General features: G+C 38.8%; 1 protein-coding gene across 1 annotated transcript in view; it reads left to right on the top strand.

The window, feature by feature from the left end:
• Positions 1–9,396, top strand: part of LOC104124841 (protein diaphanous homolog 3-like) — a gene marked incomplete at its 5' end in the record, with an annotated part of 133,877 nt that extends 124,481 nt beyond the window's left edge. The window contains one exon of the mRNA XM_009637216.1: positions 9,137–9,396. Coding sequence (XP_009635511.1) covers positions 9,137–9,396 — 260 coding nt within the window. The remainder of the gene's footprint in view (positions 1–9,136) is intronic.
• Positions 9,397–17,489: the final 8,093 nt, after the last annotated feature.

Here is a 17,489-nt window from a genome sequence, read left to right as displayed (position 1 = left end):
GATCCACTGTGATTCAGAGAGAAATAGGGAGGATGCCAGACTCCTAAGTCTGAAGTAGCCGTCAGACAACTTCAGAGGTTTTTGCTCTCACTTACATAAAAACCTTAGGTGATTTCTGTCAGTAGCCTGAGCCACACTTTTGTTCTCTTTTCATCTTGACAGACACTCAAGACTTTAATTTAAGTTAAAGTTGCATTTATTGTAACAAAAGTCATTGCCATATTAAAGGTGAAAATAGTTTAAACAGAGAAATTGGTCCCAACTCAATGCAAATGCAAAGATAGGAAAAAGCTTGAATGGAACGATCAACAGGCACTTAAAGTAGCCTTTGAGACGATGTAGGTAAGTAAGGCATTAAAAGAATTTCTAAAGTCTTTGCTTTAGGATCAAGTAAAAGGGAGCTGGTCCAGCATAGTTTCTCTTGTCACAAATTAGTTTGCTCACAGTTTGTAATTGATTTTATTTGAAATTTAGTTTCTATAAATCCTCTATGCTAGCCTCATTTAGTGCTTGCCTTTGAAATGAACAAAAACCCCTATATTCACTGTTTCTGAAAACTTTGTCCCATCTAAATTGAATTTACTAATTAGTGTTTATTCCTTGTGTTTCACACCTTTTTAACAGAGCGCTCAAGCACAGCAACAACTATTAAATGAAAGGTGCATAAAATTATTTTTTAAAATGTTCCAAAAATCAGTAGCACTTTTCGATGCCTCATTAATTATTGTCTGCTTTTAGTCAAGTTGTGAGTGCTTAGCTTGAAATACTAATGTGTGAGAAATTACTAATCAAGCAAAGACCATTCAAGTACAGCTACCACTCCTTTAGGTGTTAGGGCTGGGGCTGCAGGGTATAACTGAAATAAGTCGTAACGACACACAGCACTCCTTTAACATTTCAGGGACATTCTCCAACCCTACCCTTGTCAGTCACAGAAATTGTCAAAAAAATATGAAACTAATAAAAAGTGGCAATAAAAAGTATTGAAAGTATTTTCCATTATAATATCTGGCAAGGAGCTATCCCATTTTTTATGAGTGATGTTATGTAATAGACATGGACCTTCTAGCTATAGAAGGCTTTCATATTATGTCTAAATTCTGCTTCTGGGTGGTAAGGCAGGCTTTTAGGAAAAATAATTAAGTCTTGTTATGTTCTAACACCAATGCCAAGGTCTGGGAATGGATTTCAGAAGACCAACTTTGGGCTTTATAAATGACATTAAGGAAACACGGGTGCCTGAAAAAACTCAGGGCTCACAATTGTCCAGCGTCTTAGGCTCTAATAGGAATGGGGGGTCAGTGCAGGAAATGAGACCCTCATTCCATACTTGAGAGGAAAACAAGAATTAATGGTTTTCTTGTTGGTATTTCTTATAGTAAAAAGCCAAGAGTTTGGAAGTTCAAAATTAGAATTTTCAGAATTGGTGGTGTTTTTTAACTGGCACACTTAAAATAGGGAATGCTAAAAGATAGATGGAGTCGTCTTACCTCTAAACTATTGTGGTGTGTTGGTCTCAGGTAGCAGCCAAACTCCCACCCAGCTGCTCATTCAGTCCCTCCTTTAGTGGGGCGGGACAGGGAGGGGAATGGGAAGAAGAGGAGCAGGAAAGCTCGTGGTTCAAGATACAGTGAGATCACTTAACAGTTACTGTCACACGCAAAACAGTCTTGACTTGGGGAAAATGAATTTATTGCCAATTTTTGTATATATATATATATACACACACACACACACACACATATATATATATATATATATAAGCCCCTACTGATTTGGGAATTGGGAAACAAAACCAAAAAAACACTTAGGGAAAACACTTTCTGCTTTCTCAGGCTCAGCTTCACTCCAGACCCTTCTCCTACCCCCTTATTATCATTGCAGGTTACACTCAGTCCCACCAGTGAGGCAACTAAGGGCTCAAAGGGGTGACAGGCTCAGCCGTACCCTGCAGTGGGTCCTTTGGATCCTCCTGGAACCAGCTGTGTCCAGCACAGGGCAACCCCTGGCCTCTCCTCACAGTTGCCCCCCCTGCAGCCCCCCTGCTACCAAAACTTTGCTACCTACACCCAATGTAGCTATCTACTTTAGAGCAGAACCTCCACCTGGTCCTGAACTTAAAAACAGAGGTCATGAAAATGTCTGCCAGCAGTGGTCACATTCAGCCTTTCAAAATAAGAGTCTATCTAAGTAAACCTCAAACATCTTTGAACATAAGCCAGTATCGCCCAATTTCTATCAGAAAAAAAGTGCTTAGAATGCTTAAATGCTTAGAAACTGTTTTGCTTTTTTCCTCATATCTTCAGCAAAGCACCAGAGATGCTTTATACTTTGGTATCAGCAAGGGAACCCTTTAGGAACATCTCCAGACTAACTTCTGAAGGGCTTCTGTTTATTTAGATGGAGCGTATGGGGGTATACATTGATATCTTCACAAGGCCCATGATATGTCACCTTTGTCTAAATACACTTGGTAAGGTTGCACTGGGACATGTGTGATGATGCAGTCAGTGTAATTTGTGAAAGATGGACAGGATGTCCAGATGGAGGCTGGACTGCTGCAAGCATTCCAGCTTGTGGAAACACTGTACAGCTGCGTCCAGAATCAGCACATCACGCTGCTGTCAAAAACACATGCTCTTTTCCCCTGCTGTTTTGCTGGGAAACATGTGAGTGCAACACCAACATGGTGGTGTAGCTTTTCCCTGACTTTCAGTTCCATGCATCAGGAACACGAAACCAGAGACAAACTACGGTACCACACTGGGGAGCCAGAGATGAGGATTATGGCTAGGGCTGTTACTTTTTCCAAGCCAAAGCCATTTGGCATGGGCTCATGCCCTCAGGGTATCTTCTAGCACATGTAAAAATAATTTGCATTGGTGGTAAGGTTGGTATGCATGGGCTTTAGAAAATCTTGGCATAGACATAGCTTCAGGAATATGATGTAGTATGTGGAGCACAAGCCAGAAAAATCAGAAATATTCCACTGGGTTTTTAAGCATTTTTCCCTGTTAACTTGGTGAAAGATGTAATGAGGTTGTAACTGCAATTGTTCTTTCTTATGTTACAATTTTGTCATGCCACACATTGAGATGTATGACTGTAATACAAGCATATAATGCCATGTAATGCAGTTCTCCTTATTGTATTTGCAACTTTATTTTTCAATCGGTGTACAAGTATTTACATAAAAACTAAATATGCCCTTAGTATCAAGGCTTTTATTGAGAAACTACGCAATGAAATAAAGCTTTTCAAAGTCCTTTTTTATTTTAAATATTTATTAGTAGTTTTTAAAAAACCCGTATCTCTACTTTAGTGAGTCTCTTGCAATCAGTTTTGTTCTCTATTAAAGGTAATATATAATAGTATTATGCAGGATTTAAAAATCTCCAACTGATCGTATGTTTCTTCCCCAAGTTCACAGCAGGCAGGTCTCATACTACTGATTTTTTTTGTTCACATACTAGTACACAATTTCTTTTCTCTGAATATAAAGTATGTAGCCTTTCATAGATTATAAGCATATTATTATAAGTTATTCTATGCTAGGACACTGTTTAAACGATGGAAAGCTATTAAGCACAATTTTCTGTCAACGGAATTTCCTGAGCATTGCCCTTAATCAAAGTAGTTTTAAAAGACTTGTATCTAGATCATAGTAGCTATTTGGCTCTGGGTTATGTGAACATGATTTTGAAATGTTCTTCGTTAACAGCAATGTTCAGGAGATTCATATTTCTGAAAACTGAATTTTCATAGGTCTGAAGGACACACAAGAGTTAGAACAAGGGAAAGAAAAATATTTAAATGTCACGGAATCTGGACATTAAGACTGCATTAATGTACAATATGATCTCTGCCTAACCTGCGCCTGGAAGCAATCAGTAGCAGTAAAGTCAAAACTATTAAGTGTAAATGTCTTTTCACCCCAGTGTTTAGAAAACTTAAACATGAATTCAAAGTTTTTGCTTTTTTTTCACCTGCGTAGTGATTGTTATGGTACAAGTGAATGACAGGTTTGATTGATAAAAGTGACCAAACATTATAAACTTGTCTCAATTACTTCCAATATATACAGCAAATTAATAAGTTCTGTCTTTATCCAGCAATTTTTAATGTCTGATTTCTTTTTGTCTTGCTACTGCCGGAAGGTACACCTTGCTACAATAGGTGGACAAATAGTGCAACTCCAGAAATGTAAGCTTTCTTCTTAACAAGACTTCTTGTAGAAGTGCCTTTCCATAAGTAGTTTTCTTTAAACCTTCTGTAACTTTATTATACTTAATACTTTAAAAGTGTATTTGAACCAAGGTATGTAAGTGTGTAAATATAATCATTTTGTTCTGTAATTTTTTTCAAATATAGTTTACTGCCAAAAGCACAAACCAAATTTATGTATGTCCATGATGTAATGGTTCAAAGTAGTTTAGAAAAGGGTGTTCATATCTGTATGGTTTATGGGTTTTCCATGGGTAGCCTTGTTCTAGAAATGTAGGATTAAAATGGTGGCCCAGTGTCACTAAGCCATCTCCTTGCTGTTGCAGGCAGCCATATCAAATGTTGTCTTCAGAAACAGATCAAATTCCTCCTTATAGCTGGTTATGGTTTGTTGCTTTCACTTCTATAGATGTGCATTCCAAAACTTCATTACTCGGTTGGTTCAAAAGTTTTTAACTTCTAATAGAGATGTATTAATGGCTGTTTTTCCTTGTGCTTACTTTGTGAGTCAGTCTCGACTTGGGGCTTTTCCTGAAAATAACTATATCCTTTATTGCTTTTATCGCACTAAGCTAAGGAAGTCCAGCTCTTCTACTGTCCTAAACAAAGTTACATGCTAACCTGCAGCAGCTTGCAGCCTTGTGGTGTTAAATTCACATGCAAGGTGCACTGGCTTTTTTAAACCACCCACCTCAACAGTCACAGGTTGAAAATGCACTTCTTGGGTTCTATCACTATAGCACGGAATTCAAGAGAGGTGTGGTAGCAATCCAAAGTCATGACTGTGGAATGGATGGGGTACCAAATCACTAGCACATGCAAGCTTTGACTCAGTGTGTGAAGCAGTACCGGGTGTTTAAGAGTTTGGGGTTAACACAGATTAATTCCTGCTAGATTAAAATGAAAAATTGGCAGGGTAGTCATTAATATTTCTGAGGAATTAGTGGGACTTTTTACCTTGCAAGTACCTAACTAATTTTAAACTTTGACTTAAATGGAAGTGATCTTTCACTCCAATAAGAAGAATGCCACCAGCAGCATACATACCTCAAGTATTACAGCAGTTAATTCTTTAGGTGCATATTTGCCAAAGTGAAATCTAGGAGTAAATATGTATGCTTTCTGAGCCAGGCCTCACAAAGTTCAGTGTTTCTGAATTAGATTCAGAGCAGCCAGTTTACTAAGCAGGGAGCTGCCTACCTACACATCTGTTAATACTGGACACACACTTAGGCATAGCAATGCTATATGGAAAAGTTCTTCCTTGATTGAAAGAGCATACACAGTAAAAATGCCACCTGATTCAGGAAGCAGCTGAAATAATAACTCTGAGATGATAAAACTGGATTTACATAAAATATGTGTGTCCAAGCCTTTTTTTTTTTAATTGACACTAGCTGCTCAGTATTTTTTGTAGCACGGTTGAGACCAAGGTGTTCTCATTATTTCAGAAGTACTGCTAATCCCTATCATAAAGTGCCATGTATGAATCATAGAATCATAGAATGTTTTGGGTTGGAAGGGACCCCTAGAGGTCATCTAGTCCAACCCCCCTGCAGGAGCAGGGACACCGCTAACTAGATCAGGCTGCTCAGAGCCCCGTCCAACCTGGTCTTGAATGTTTCCAGGGATGGGGCCTCCACCACCTCTCTGGGCAACCTGTTCCAGTGTTTCACCACCCTCATTGTAAAGAACTTCTTCCTTATATCTAGTCTAAACCTACCCTGGTTTAGTTTAAAACCATTACCCCTTGTCTTGTCACTGCTGGCCCTACTAAAAAGATTTTCCCCATCTTTCCTATAGGCCCCCTTTAGGTACTGAAAGGCCGCAATCAGGTCTCCCCGCAGCCTTCTCTTCTCCAGGCTGAACAAGCCCAACTCCCTCAGCCTGTCCTCATAGGAGAGGTGCTCCAGCCCCCGGATCATTTTTGTGGCCCTCCTCTGGACCCGCTCCAACACTTCCATGTCCTTCTTGTGCTGAGGGCTCCAGAGCTGGACGCAGTACTCCAGGTGCGGCCTCACCAGAGCAGAGTAGAGGGGCAGAATCACCTCCCTTGACCTGCTGGCCACGCTTCTTTTGATGCAGCCCAGAGAACTACACTGCACAGGAGTTGCAACAGATGAAACAAGGACTACTCACATAAACTGGCCAGTGATTAAAGCACTTTCCTAAACCCATTTCACGTTGTTGCAGGACCCCTCAGACCGAAGGGAAAGACTGTGGTCCTTCAAGTTGAATGCTCCACTCATTAGTCTATGCCTATAAAGTCACAAATATCAACAGAACTGCTGCTGTTTTAAGACAGAAAAAGACACAGCTGTGCTCAGCTTTACTCAGTCACTATTCCCACATAACAATTCCAGATTATAGGCAGCAAGTTATGGGACACACCTTTCTGCAAGGCTGAATCAGTTACCGAGTTTCAAAATGGGCAAGAGTTTAGATAGATCCCAAGACCTACTGCTTCTTAATAGCTAACTTGCAGCAGTTCCCTGCTTAGATTGTTTGCTGTTCTAAATCTCACTCTAAGGCACCTTCCTTTGCCCCTCGCACACTGTGAGAAACTGGGGAAAATATTGGTGGATTTTACTTTGAGGCCTCAATTCATAAGTATTCACCACCTCCATTATACAGTCTAGTTCATCATAACTAATTGATACTCATGCTTGAGTATTTTGGAGTGAAGACTTAGCTAAACTGCAAAGTAGTTAGAATTTGGGTGTTGGTATGCTTGAAAAGCTTACTTTCGATGCCTCATTTGTTGTTGCCTTTCTAAAAAGTCCGACACCTATATGTAATCTCTGATTCTATGACAATATGGTTTTCTCTACTTTAAAAAAGTGTATTGATTTTCAAAACACAACGTATTTTTCCCACTGCCCCTAGACTGAATGTAAACAAAAAGGGCTATGGTGCATCTACTATTTTGTATATTGATACAGGTAGCATGCTTTTATCAGCTTGCAAATGTGTTCAGAATCAATAAATGTAAACTTTTAAATAGAATGGGATATTTAAGAGAGTACATAAAAGGGATATTTTAATTATATATGATAGGTTTATTATATGTAATTATAAAGAGGTGTTCATACCCAATCTTTGGCCTCCTGTGATTCAGGAAAACTGAAATGTGTACTGTTGCATCTTCAGGGTCAAATTATTTTCCATAGTATAAAGTAGAAATTACATTTTTCAGCTAAGTGCAAAATTCAGCTATTATCAAATTTTAATTAAGAATTGTTTATCTGATTTAGATGATGATAGAAATAAGGTATTTATTTTCCTCCACTTGCCAAAAAGTGATCGTACCTACAAAATTTGCTGAGATTGTCCAAGAAAGTGTGTAAAATCCTCATCCATCACTGAGAGCCCCTGGTCAGGGAATGACAGTGCAGTAAATATCTCCAGCAGCTGCCTTTTAATGTACAAGCTGTTTTCGGTAGGAATTTTCAGCACTCACATAAAACACACTGTCATGAGTGACTGCCTGTGCTCCGAAGTCATTACTATTGGGATGATGGAACATCGTTCAACGAATAACCAAAAAACTTTAAATGTCATGTCAAGTTTGTTGAAGCCATTTTCAAGCCTTGCTCAAGGTTACATGAATATTGAGTACGCCTGTTTTTAAAAAGTTTGAGATTCCATGAGAGGGGCCATTCATATCACAGAATCACAGAATGTCAAGGGTTGGAAGGGACCTCCAGAGATCATCTAGTCCAACCCCCTGCTAAAGCAGGTTCGCCTAGAGCAGGTTGCACAGGATCACTTCCAGGTGGGTTTTGAATATCTCCAGAGAGGTAGACTCTACAACATCTCTGGGCAGCCTGTTCCACTGCTCTGTCACCCTCAAAGTAAAGAAGTTTTTCCTCATATTCAGATGTAACTTCCCGTGTTTCAGTTTGAGCCCCTTGCCCCTTATCCTGTCACTGGGTGCCACAGAAAACAGAAGAGTCTGGCCCCATCCTCCTGACGCCCACCCTTAAGATTTTTGTAAGAGTTGATAAGATCCCCTGAACTCCACCATCTCATGGTCAGTGCAGCCAAGGCTGCCCCCAACCTTCATATCCCCAATTAGTCCTCCTTTTTTTGTTAGTACAAGGTCCAGCAGCACACCTCTCCTCATTGGCTCCTCCACCACCTGTGTCAAAAAGTTATCTTCAATGCTCTGTGGGAACCTCCTGGACTGTGTGTGCCTAGCTGTATTGTCTTTCCAGCAGATATCAGGGTAGTTGAAGCCCCTCATGAGAACCAGGGCCTGCCATCGTGAGGCTGGTTTTGAGAACAGTCACTTGATTTGGGGGGGAACAAAAAAAGAAATCTGTCTATTAATACGTGTCAATCCAGCAAAGCCCCTGAATTTTAACTGAATGGAACTTGTGACAGTCAATGCCAGTGATGTTCAGCAAAAAGTAGCAAGTTATGCAAATTCTGAAAATTACTTAGCTGCCTAAAAGATCACAAAGGAAAGAAAAATTATTGCAATGGAAAATTAAATTGGAATAGATTTTTTTAAAATACATTTTAAAATTTGAACAGTTAAAAGAATATGTAGAAAATGTAATTAACCAGATAAAACTTTGGAAGACATTGAGAAGTGCCAAGTACTCTGTTTTCTCTTTGACTCCAGTAAGACAAGAGGATCCTGTCAGGCTCTACCTGTGATTTTGTAGGAAATATGGATGCTAATCTAACGAAGTCATGTAGAGCCTGTATCACTCCCAAGGGACCAAGACCCACTGCTTTTGAAGTGATAATATTTTTTGCCTGGCCTCCTTGGCAATCATTACTTCTTCTTGTACATCATCTGCATGAGAAATTTTGGCTGATCAAGAGGTCTTTTTATATTTCAAAATAATGAAACTGAGTATTTTAATGCTGAAACAAGGTTTATTTGTTCTGTCTTCCACAGAGAACCAGAAAGGACAACTAGAGGAGCCATGTTCGCACCACAGTATCAGTTTAAACTTGACAAGAAGCCCAGTCACCAAAGAGGTTACTTATGACATGGAAACGAGTTCTTCTACGACATGGAACAAGGCTATTGGGAGAAAGGAAGCCTGCCGTGGAGAAGGCAACAAAGAAAAGAAAACAGATCATATCCAGTCTTCTTCTAAGGGAGAAGCCATTCCAGAAGTAGAAGCTCTTCTGGCAAGACTGCGAGCATTATAGAATAATCACATAAAGGAGTAAATCAAAACTTAAAAGGCATCTATAATAGCCTACATCTTTAAAGATACACTAATTTTCTATTATTGACATTACATACTTCTGAGTTCCCAACTCGCCTATGGATGAATACTCTACTTCTAAACTGTTTGCAAGTTTGTACAAAAGAATACTACAGTTTTGCATAACTGCAAGGTTATTTTTATTAGATGTTTTTACCTATTGGGCATATGAAAATTATCAGAAGAAACAGATACTAAAGTATTCCAAGGCACAATCCTTTTAGTGGACAAACTGCAGACCACATTTTTTGAGAGCTTCTCAAAATAGGAACATCTTCAGATATTGTTAAATCACCATGCCTGGGAATAATGGTCAGTAAATAACAGAAAAGGTATTCTTATACTTTGTATTGCAGCTGCTATACTTAAGAGGTTTTAGCACCTAAAAAGTTTTATTATAGCATCCTTTGCAATTATAGTAATAGGAAATATGTCTCATAAATCAGCCATGTTCTAATCTGAGTTCATCAAAGAGCACCAAAGCTTGCTGAATTATATATGTATTTACAAAATGGAAATCCATGGATGGTAAAGAGAAGATCTATGCAAGTAATATACTTTATGTGTAATTAATATATCACTGCTCTTAAGCTTAGTTATAATTATTGTATCAAACTAATATATACAATCTCTGTGATTGCAAGGTTTTGCAATTGTGTCCGTAGTGGGGGAAAATGTCTTCACAGTTATTTACCAGTGTAATTTTTTATCTTTTCACATGTGAGTTAATATGTTTCTATAAAAGGAACATGTAATGGAAAAGGTTTTTACAATTGGTTTTTCACAAACTCATTTTCCAGTAGCCCGTAAAGTCTTATTTGCTGGCACAATAGGAATCTTGCACATAATTGCATCTCTTTTATCGCACTGTCATTGTACATTGTTACATGTTCACTATCGTATTTATTAATTGCACATCATAAAGAATCGCTACCTATGTTACCAAGCAGGAAGCTACTATTAGTATCTCTGCTCCGTTATTTAAAGCTTCCTTATTACAAGACTGTATTAGGTACCTAATATCTTTCTTCTAAATTACTCTATTTTTCTTTACAAAATGCTGAAAAATATGTCTTTCAATAAGAGTCAGTTACATGAAACCAGTGTTTCAATGCTCCAGTGCTTTTTATATCCTTGTTTAAGTTGCCTTCGTACTTCCTGCACTAAACATTAATAAAGTTAATTAGAACTCAGAAACTGGGCCTGTTTGTACATACTGCATGGAGAGTTTTTCAGCCGTCATGGGAATCAATCTCATGTTTCTGGGGCTGTTGTGTCATTATACACTGTAATTACATTTCCTGCCTTAGCTGAAAAACATAAGAGGTAAAAACAGTAGTCAGGGAAAGATACAGAGAAAGCCCATCAGACAGTCGTTTCTTCAGCTCTCCTTGCAAGCAACGGGCAAAGCTCTCATACAAGGCTGCCTTTGGTTACTTGAAATTGCATAGAGTAACCACGGAATTGGGGCTTAATGCATCTTTAATGGAGAACTAGAAATACAACTACTACTAGTTGTTCCGCTAGGGTCTTCTGCACCTCCACTGTTAAGACTTACTACCCTTGTTCACAGGGTGCAATAAAAATTACTATCTGCAAAGTACAGTATGCTTGGCTAAATAAAATGGTATTTAAAACACAAAGAAAACTTATGTTGAAGGAAAAAAAAAAACATTTGCTGGATGTCATCAATTGGCTGAGAACGTGCTAAAATAAGAGGGCTACGAGTAGAGAACTGTCTCTGAAATACTAGCAGGATGACCTACCCAGTGGAGGTGGAAGTAGAAATTCATGTTCCTGAACACAGTAGGCTTGTGCATTTGGATTAGTGGCTAATAGTTCACAACAGAAAGCTGACAGTTCAGGACACCACCGTGTAGTTAATCAAGCAAAGAAAAGTTACAAAACTGTCTACTGACATTTTCAGTGAACAAAATGGTACTAGCAGCCTAGCATCTACTGATTTTAAAATAAATATTTTAATTTAAAATTACAGATCTTAAGCTACCTTTTCTTAGAATTTGAGAAGCTTTTAGAAATGTGTTCCAGGGCTTTTAGTCCTTCTAAGACATTGTGTTTCTGAATTAATCCTTTCAAGCAGCCATCAAGTTAATTCACAGTTTCTTTTGTGTAACTAGGAGAATAAAAAAGCTATACAACTTCTTAAAATCCATGTAAATATAGTATGTGATTTTTTTCCCCTTCAGTATTTCTTTGTACCAACATAATTTGATGTATTCAGAGTTCAAGTACACAGTCCAGTTGAAGTACACAGTAAGTTTTCTTTCTACATTTCATCTTTCCGTAACTTCCCTTACAAGCAAACAAATAGACAGGACATTTTTGATAGGAAAAAAATGCTTATACTGCCTAGTGAGTTCAGGTAAAAATAAGTTTGAAAGTATCGTGTCTGTATTCTATGTCTATGCTTTTATGTTTTTTATTAAAGTATAAAGCTCAGCTTCTAAGTTACATGAAGTAAATTGCTTTAATTGAATTTTAAAATTAATTCATTTATCCAATTTAAAATTTAAAGTTAATTCAATCTAAAAATACCTAGGGAAGACATTTAATGGTATGTGCTAGTTATTTTTAGTAAGCCATTTTTTTAGTATCAAGTCTATTCCTTGAACTGAGGGATCGAGCTATATACCACTTGTGCTAGACGTTGAAGAAGGTTTCACGTACCATGCAAAACCTTCTCTTTCTCTAATTCACACCTGAAAATTAAATCCTTATAGAAAGAGCTTCCTGATTTCTTCAAACAGGACTGTTCAGGTAAAAGCATTTGAAGTCATCTTGTGAGGTAGGTTCCACTGCTCCTTCTCTCCCTGAGCAGCAGACAGAAGGCACGAACACCTGTGGCTTTTCTCACAATTAAACTGTAAAGGTCTAACACATCTTTTTGATTCTTCACATTCGTTTTGGGTGGCTTTTCATTTCGCTCAGTAAAAGAATTTTGATTACTACATCAATTTTTACTTCATCCATACACCGCATTATTCATGGCAGTGGTCTAAATTCATATGTAATACTCTAATGTTTTGACCTTATCAAGATGCGAGCATTTGCAGCCAGCCTCTTCAAGCTGCATGCAGCCAAGCCTGACACCTGGCTTATGGACCGTAGGTAATATACTAGCCTGTGTAAACCCAGGAGGAAAAATGATGGTAGCAACTCCATTACAAAATAGTACAGCAGCACCAGGAGGTGGTGGGGCTGCCGTGAGATGTGATACCCCTGTGAATAAGGCACTTCGTTAAAGGAGTGTGGACCAGCAACCTGAAAAACTAGTTACTTTTGGTTCCCCATTAATTATGGCAACGCTACCTCTTGGGAGACTGAAAAGATGATGACATGTTGGGGAAAAAAAAATCTCAAATGCAGTTGTTATAAACAGCTTTCCTCCAACATGTGATTTTCCTTGTTTTACCTCATATGGCCAGTCCTCAGCCCGGCCCATCCAAAGTCACACTTTCCGGGACTGAATGAGTTAATGCCGAGCAGCTTGAGGTACTGTGGCCCTTTAGGCTTTTATAATAAAAGCTGAAAAAGAAGACATTTACTGCTAGCGCTTTTTCTGCATCCATTTCTAATGAACAGGAGCAAATTATAATTTTTTACACTAATCTTTCCAAGCCTTACAATACTCGGTAACTATAAAACAAATGGGCAACAAGCAGAGGTCAATAAACCCTAAGCTGCGGCACCTAAAACATAATAATAAGCAACTCGGGTCAAGTGAAAGAGCTCAGAAAAAAAGCAATTACATGGCAATGTTGTTTTCTCCAGAACAAAATAAAACGTTAGTGTACCATTTTCTATTTTTTAATGTGATGTGTGGGTTTTACACAACTCAACTGCAGCAGAAAAATAACTTCACTTAGAAGTTTGAGAAACCGTTCATTCAGTTTATAAAAAAAAAAAAAAAAAAAAAAAAAAGAATTAGGAAAATTGCAGATTTTGTCAGGTTTTCAGTCTAATTTTATGCCAACATTCCTATAGGTAAGATTTTAAAATTACCGTCCGCTATTAAATTAACTATGGCGCTGTTCAATCAATTTGTTTTGGATCATTTCGCCCCACGAAGCAAGCACATTTTCTTCCTTTCCAAATACACTTTTGACATAGCACTGCTGTGTGTTTTACCTGAAGCACAGTACTCAGGTCGGGGCTGTTCCTCTCGCTGTAAAACCGTGCTGATAAAGCATTCTGCTGGCTCTGACACCAGCAAAGAATGAACAAGAGGTGGTCCAGATCCAATTTTTCTCTCCCTCCCAGTTACAGAGCTAGCCTTTAAGTTCCACACGTTAGCCGAGTGCATTTTAAACCCCTCCATACTTTTATTTCAATAATGCAGCTCTTTCGTTTTGCGATCCATGCAGCAGCATACACTGAAGAATTATCGAGGGAAATATTTTCCAACAACACACCAAAAATACACTGAGCAGATGACTTGCATGCAATATCAGTCCTATATACTGTAGGAGGCATAGCACTTGAATATAATCCAGAGGCAGATAAGGTATTTCACTCCACCAAAAGAAAATAGTTTCCTTTCATCTAAATGAGATTATTTCACTGCTGGTACCAGAATCGTATGTATTTTGAGAGGGTAATATACCCCTATTTTTAAATCTGTGTTATATTAGCCAGAAAAATAAACTATGGAAAGACAGAAGTGCAGGGACTGGGAAGCAGAGTTGATTAATGTGCTGCCTGATTTCACTTCTGGGACCTGAAATTGCATCTAGTGCAGAATGAAGCAACCGTGGGCAGGAGGGGGGAAACCAGTCTCATCTGACATCTTTAAAGGTCACGAAGGAAATGATGGTGGGTGATCCAGAGTTGGTGTGGCCACAGGTGTCTTGTCTATTCAAAGACATATATCAGAATATCCTCAGAATAGCAATGCTGTTGGGCTGTTAGTTCTCAAGCCCCCGAATAAGGAAAGGGAAGGGAAAGTCTGACGGGGATAAATATGGGTAAAACCTAAGAATATTTTCATCTTAAATCCAATTGTCAGTCCTGCTCCCATTCACTTAGATAGCTAAAGGAAGAGCATGAGGAGAGAGAGGAGGCCACATAATGGTCGTAGCTCTCTGCTTCCATGCTGGACAACATTGCTCTTGGCAGCTACCATAGCTGGCACAGAGAAGGTGGCGCAGACGGCAGCCTGCTCTCCTAGTGTTTCAGGCAGTGGAGAAAGCCACAAGGGCCGTGGCCAGCAAATGTGGGCTCAAATCACAGCATCACAATAAAAAAGCCCACAGTTCTACAGCCACACATTAAGTTTAATAAAAAAGACTGTCTTCTAAAATGTTCGGTTGTCAAAATGGCAGCAGAACTTGTGCATACTCCTGTTGTCTCCTAAAGACAGCTCTCATGTCTACTCTCCAAGTCTGATGAGAGCTACACATTCAGATGGAGCTTTATTCTCAATTATTTAGGCTTCTTTGTTATATATAGTTCAAGCCCTAATTGAAATTTTCAAGTCCAAAGCAAGCCATATAAAGTCTGCAGTCTATAACTGTTAGTAAAAAAAATGGCTTTTGTAAAAGCTCTGCTTAATTTGTTGCATTTTAATGTGAAGGTTGTTGCACGTAGTTGAAAACATGCAGTGCAACAAGATTCTTTCCATTAAGCAAGACAGAAATGGCAATTACGCAGTCTGTTGATCGGATTTTTTACTAATGAAGGGTACTTTCTGCTAATGGATAGGAAAGCAAAGCAGTCCAGTCAAACAAGTCACCTTGGTGGCATAATGCAAGACCCATCAATTTTGCGCACAACTTCTTCAGTAATGAATCTTGGAGCACAAACCATCAACATTGGTCCTGAAAGACAACCACTGAAGTAGAGGAACCACAAAAAGTGGCATGAAAATGAAAAATGGGATAAGAGCTTTCCACCCCTTTAAAAGTGGAATGGATTATGATGAATTTATCTCCAAGGTGCCTGGGCTCTGCATTAAAAACGCTTAGACAGAAAAAAAATTATGATCCCACCTTTTAGTTGGTGGCACCTCACCATGTCATGCCACAGCATCATGGTAAGATAACTAGAGCCCGAGCTTCATATCTATCCTTGAATCCACTGACTTTGTGGAGAATCAGAGGGAAGAGTAACGAAGGTAAACAGAATTTTTTTCGCTTGAGATGTAACAGGTTCCAATCTGCAAACCCATGCTGCAGATTAACTGCTGAGGCCTGAGGACGACAAGAGTGAAGAGCCAGCTTTCTCCCTGACCCCTCTAGAGGGAACGTGGGGTGCTCTGGTCCACAAGGAACAGAATGAGCTCTCGTTAGCTTCAGCTCCAGAATACAATCTTCTATTCCTTGATTACAAAATCTCTAAAGAGGGATGTGAAGTTTTTATTTTTCTCAGAAGGACTGCACTACAGTAAATCTCTCCACAAACTAATAAACAGTTTTAATTCAATAGCAACTAGGTAGAGCATCAAAATCAGCAGGCAAGAACAAATTAAAGCCCTTCCTGAGAAAGGCTGTGTGGGATTATTGCTTCTCCTTCCCTCTCCAATATCTGAAATACTAAATACACAAATCTATATTAAAATAAAATTAGAATTGCTTTTAATTAGATAAAACTAAGAAGATTCAGTGTTCATCCTGCACCTTTTACTAGGATGCTTTGATTAGCACAGTTTCAGCACCTTGTCTCAAAGAATTAACCTGTCCCATTTTTCAACTCAGAACAGAAGTCCAATATATGAACACAGATGGCCAAAATAAGGACCTAATCCTATGAGGTCCCCTGCATGTCCTCGCAAGTACTCATCATCCTCAGACTGCACAAAATCATTCCGAGCAGAGGGTTACTATAGCCTTTCAGGATCATGCCCTAATGAATAAAATATACAAAGGTGACTTGAGTAAAATCCTCTCCAATGTGCTGACAAAGGTAAAATAAAATATTCCTCTTAGGACATTTTCCTGGCAGAGCAACCTGACCCCTGTGTGACTAGCCTTGAGAAAGGAACAGGTAATGCTCTAACTAACCAATTCATCCAACTGAACTTTTGGGCAATTTTTTGCCAAATGATTGGTGTGTTGAACACGTCACCAGTACAAAATAGAAATTGTCCACATAGACAGGAGATATATCTCATATCACTGTAAAGTTTTAGATGAGTGCATAATACATTTTTAATTTCAAGCACCTTACATGTAAACTGCACTGTTAAATGTTATGTTTTTATTTCTAAATGATGTCCATTTTCCAGCCATGGACTTGGTTGTTTTTTTTTTTTTACAAATCTCCTCCATGCTGCACATCAAGCATTACCCCAGAAATCAGCTTTGTCCTTGCTCTCTGATGAAATTTTACTATTATGTAGTAATTGCAGAGCCCTGAACTCTTATCCCCCCACAGATTTAATGTTCCTCCAAAGGCAATGGTTCTTCTTAAAGTGATATTATTTTATCCATACAGTGTAGCTCACTAAACTTGCCTTTTGCCCCCTTGTTCTTAGACTTTAAAAGGAGACTATAGCAATCTGATCCAGCACCCACTGAGAAGAAATCAAAGGCTCCTGTTGACTTCAGTGACTGCTGGAGACAGCTCCTAAATGGGATGACTCAAAGTGCAGCTCTAGCCTGGAGGCAGCTATACAGCTGGTATTGTGGGGCTTTATTGTCTCGTTGCTTCCAGCTCCAATCTGTGCAGTTTGTAAGTATAATTATTATTTTCTAGTTGCCAGCCCAATAAATATGATGCTGAATAGGCAAGTTGAATTCGTGCCTGAAATTTAAACTAGCAAAAATGATCCTGCAATCAGATTTCTCATAACAGTTATGTGTTGCCATCACACTGGTTTCTCCAGGAAAATAAAAAAAGGATGTCAAGCAGGAGTCAGGATGGGTCTTGCGTACAGTTCTCATTTACCTCAAATGAGCCACAGCCATTAAGTCCACTCACCAGGAGACACATGGTCTACAAGGCAGCATTCCAGTTAGTGGCTGAACCGACTGAGGGACAAAGCAATGGGCAAGCAGTGTTGAAGGCCATGTCCCA

Source organism: Egretta garzetta, unplaced genomic scaffold, assembly GCF_000687185.1.
Source record: "Egretta garzetta isolate BGI_Z169 unplaced genomic scaffold, ASM68718v1 scaffold104, whole genome shotgun sequence".
NCBI lineage: Eukaryota > Metazoa > Chordata > Aves > Pelecaniformes > Ardeidae > Egretta > Egretta garzetta.
Note: the sequence above shows the minus strand (reverse complement) of the source record. Positions and strands in the feature narration are given on the sequence as shown.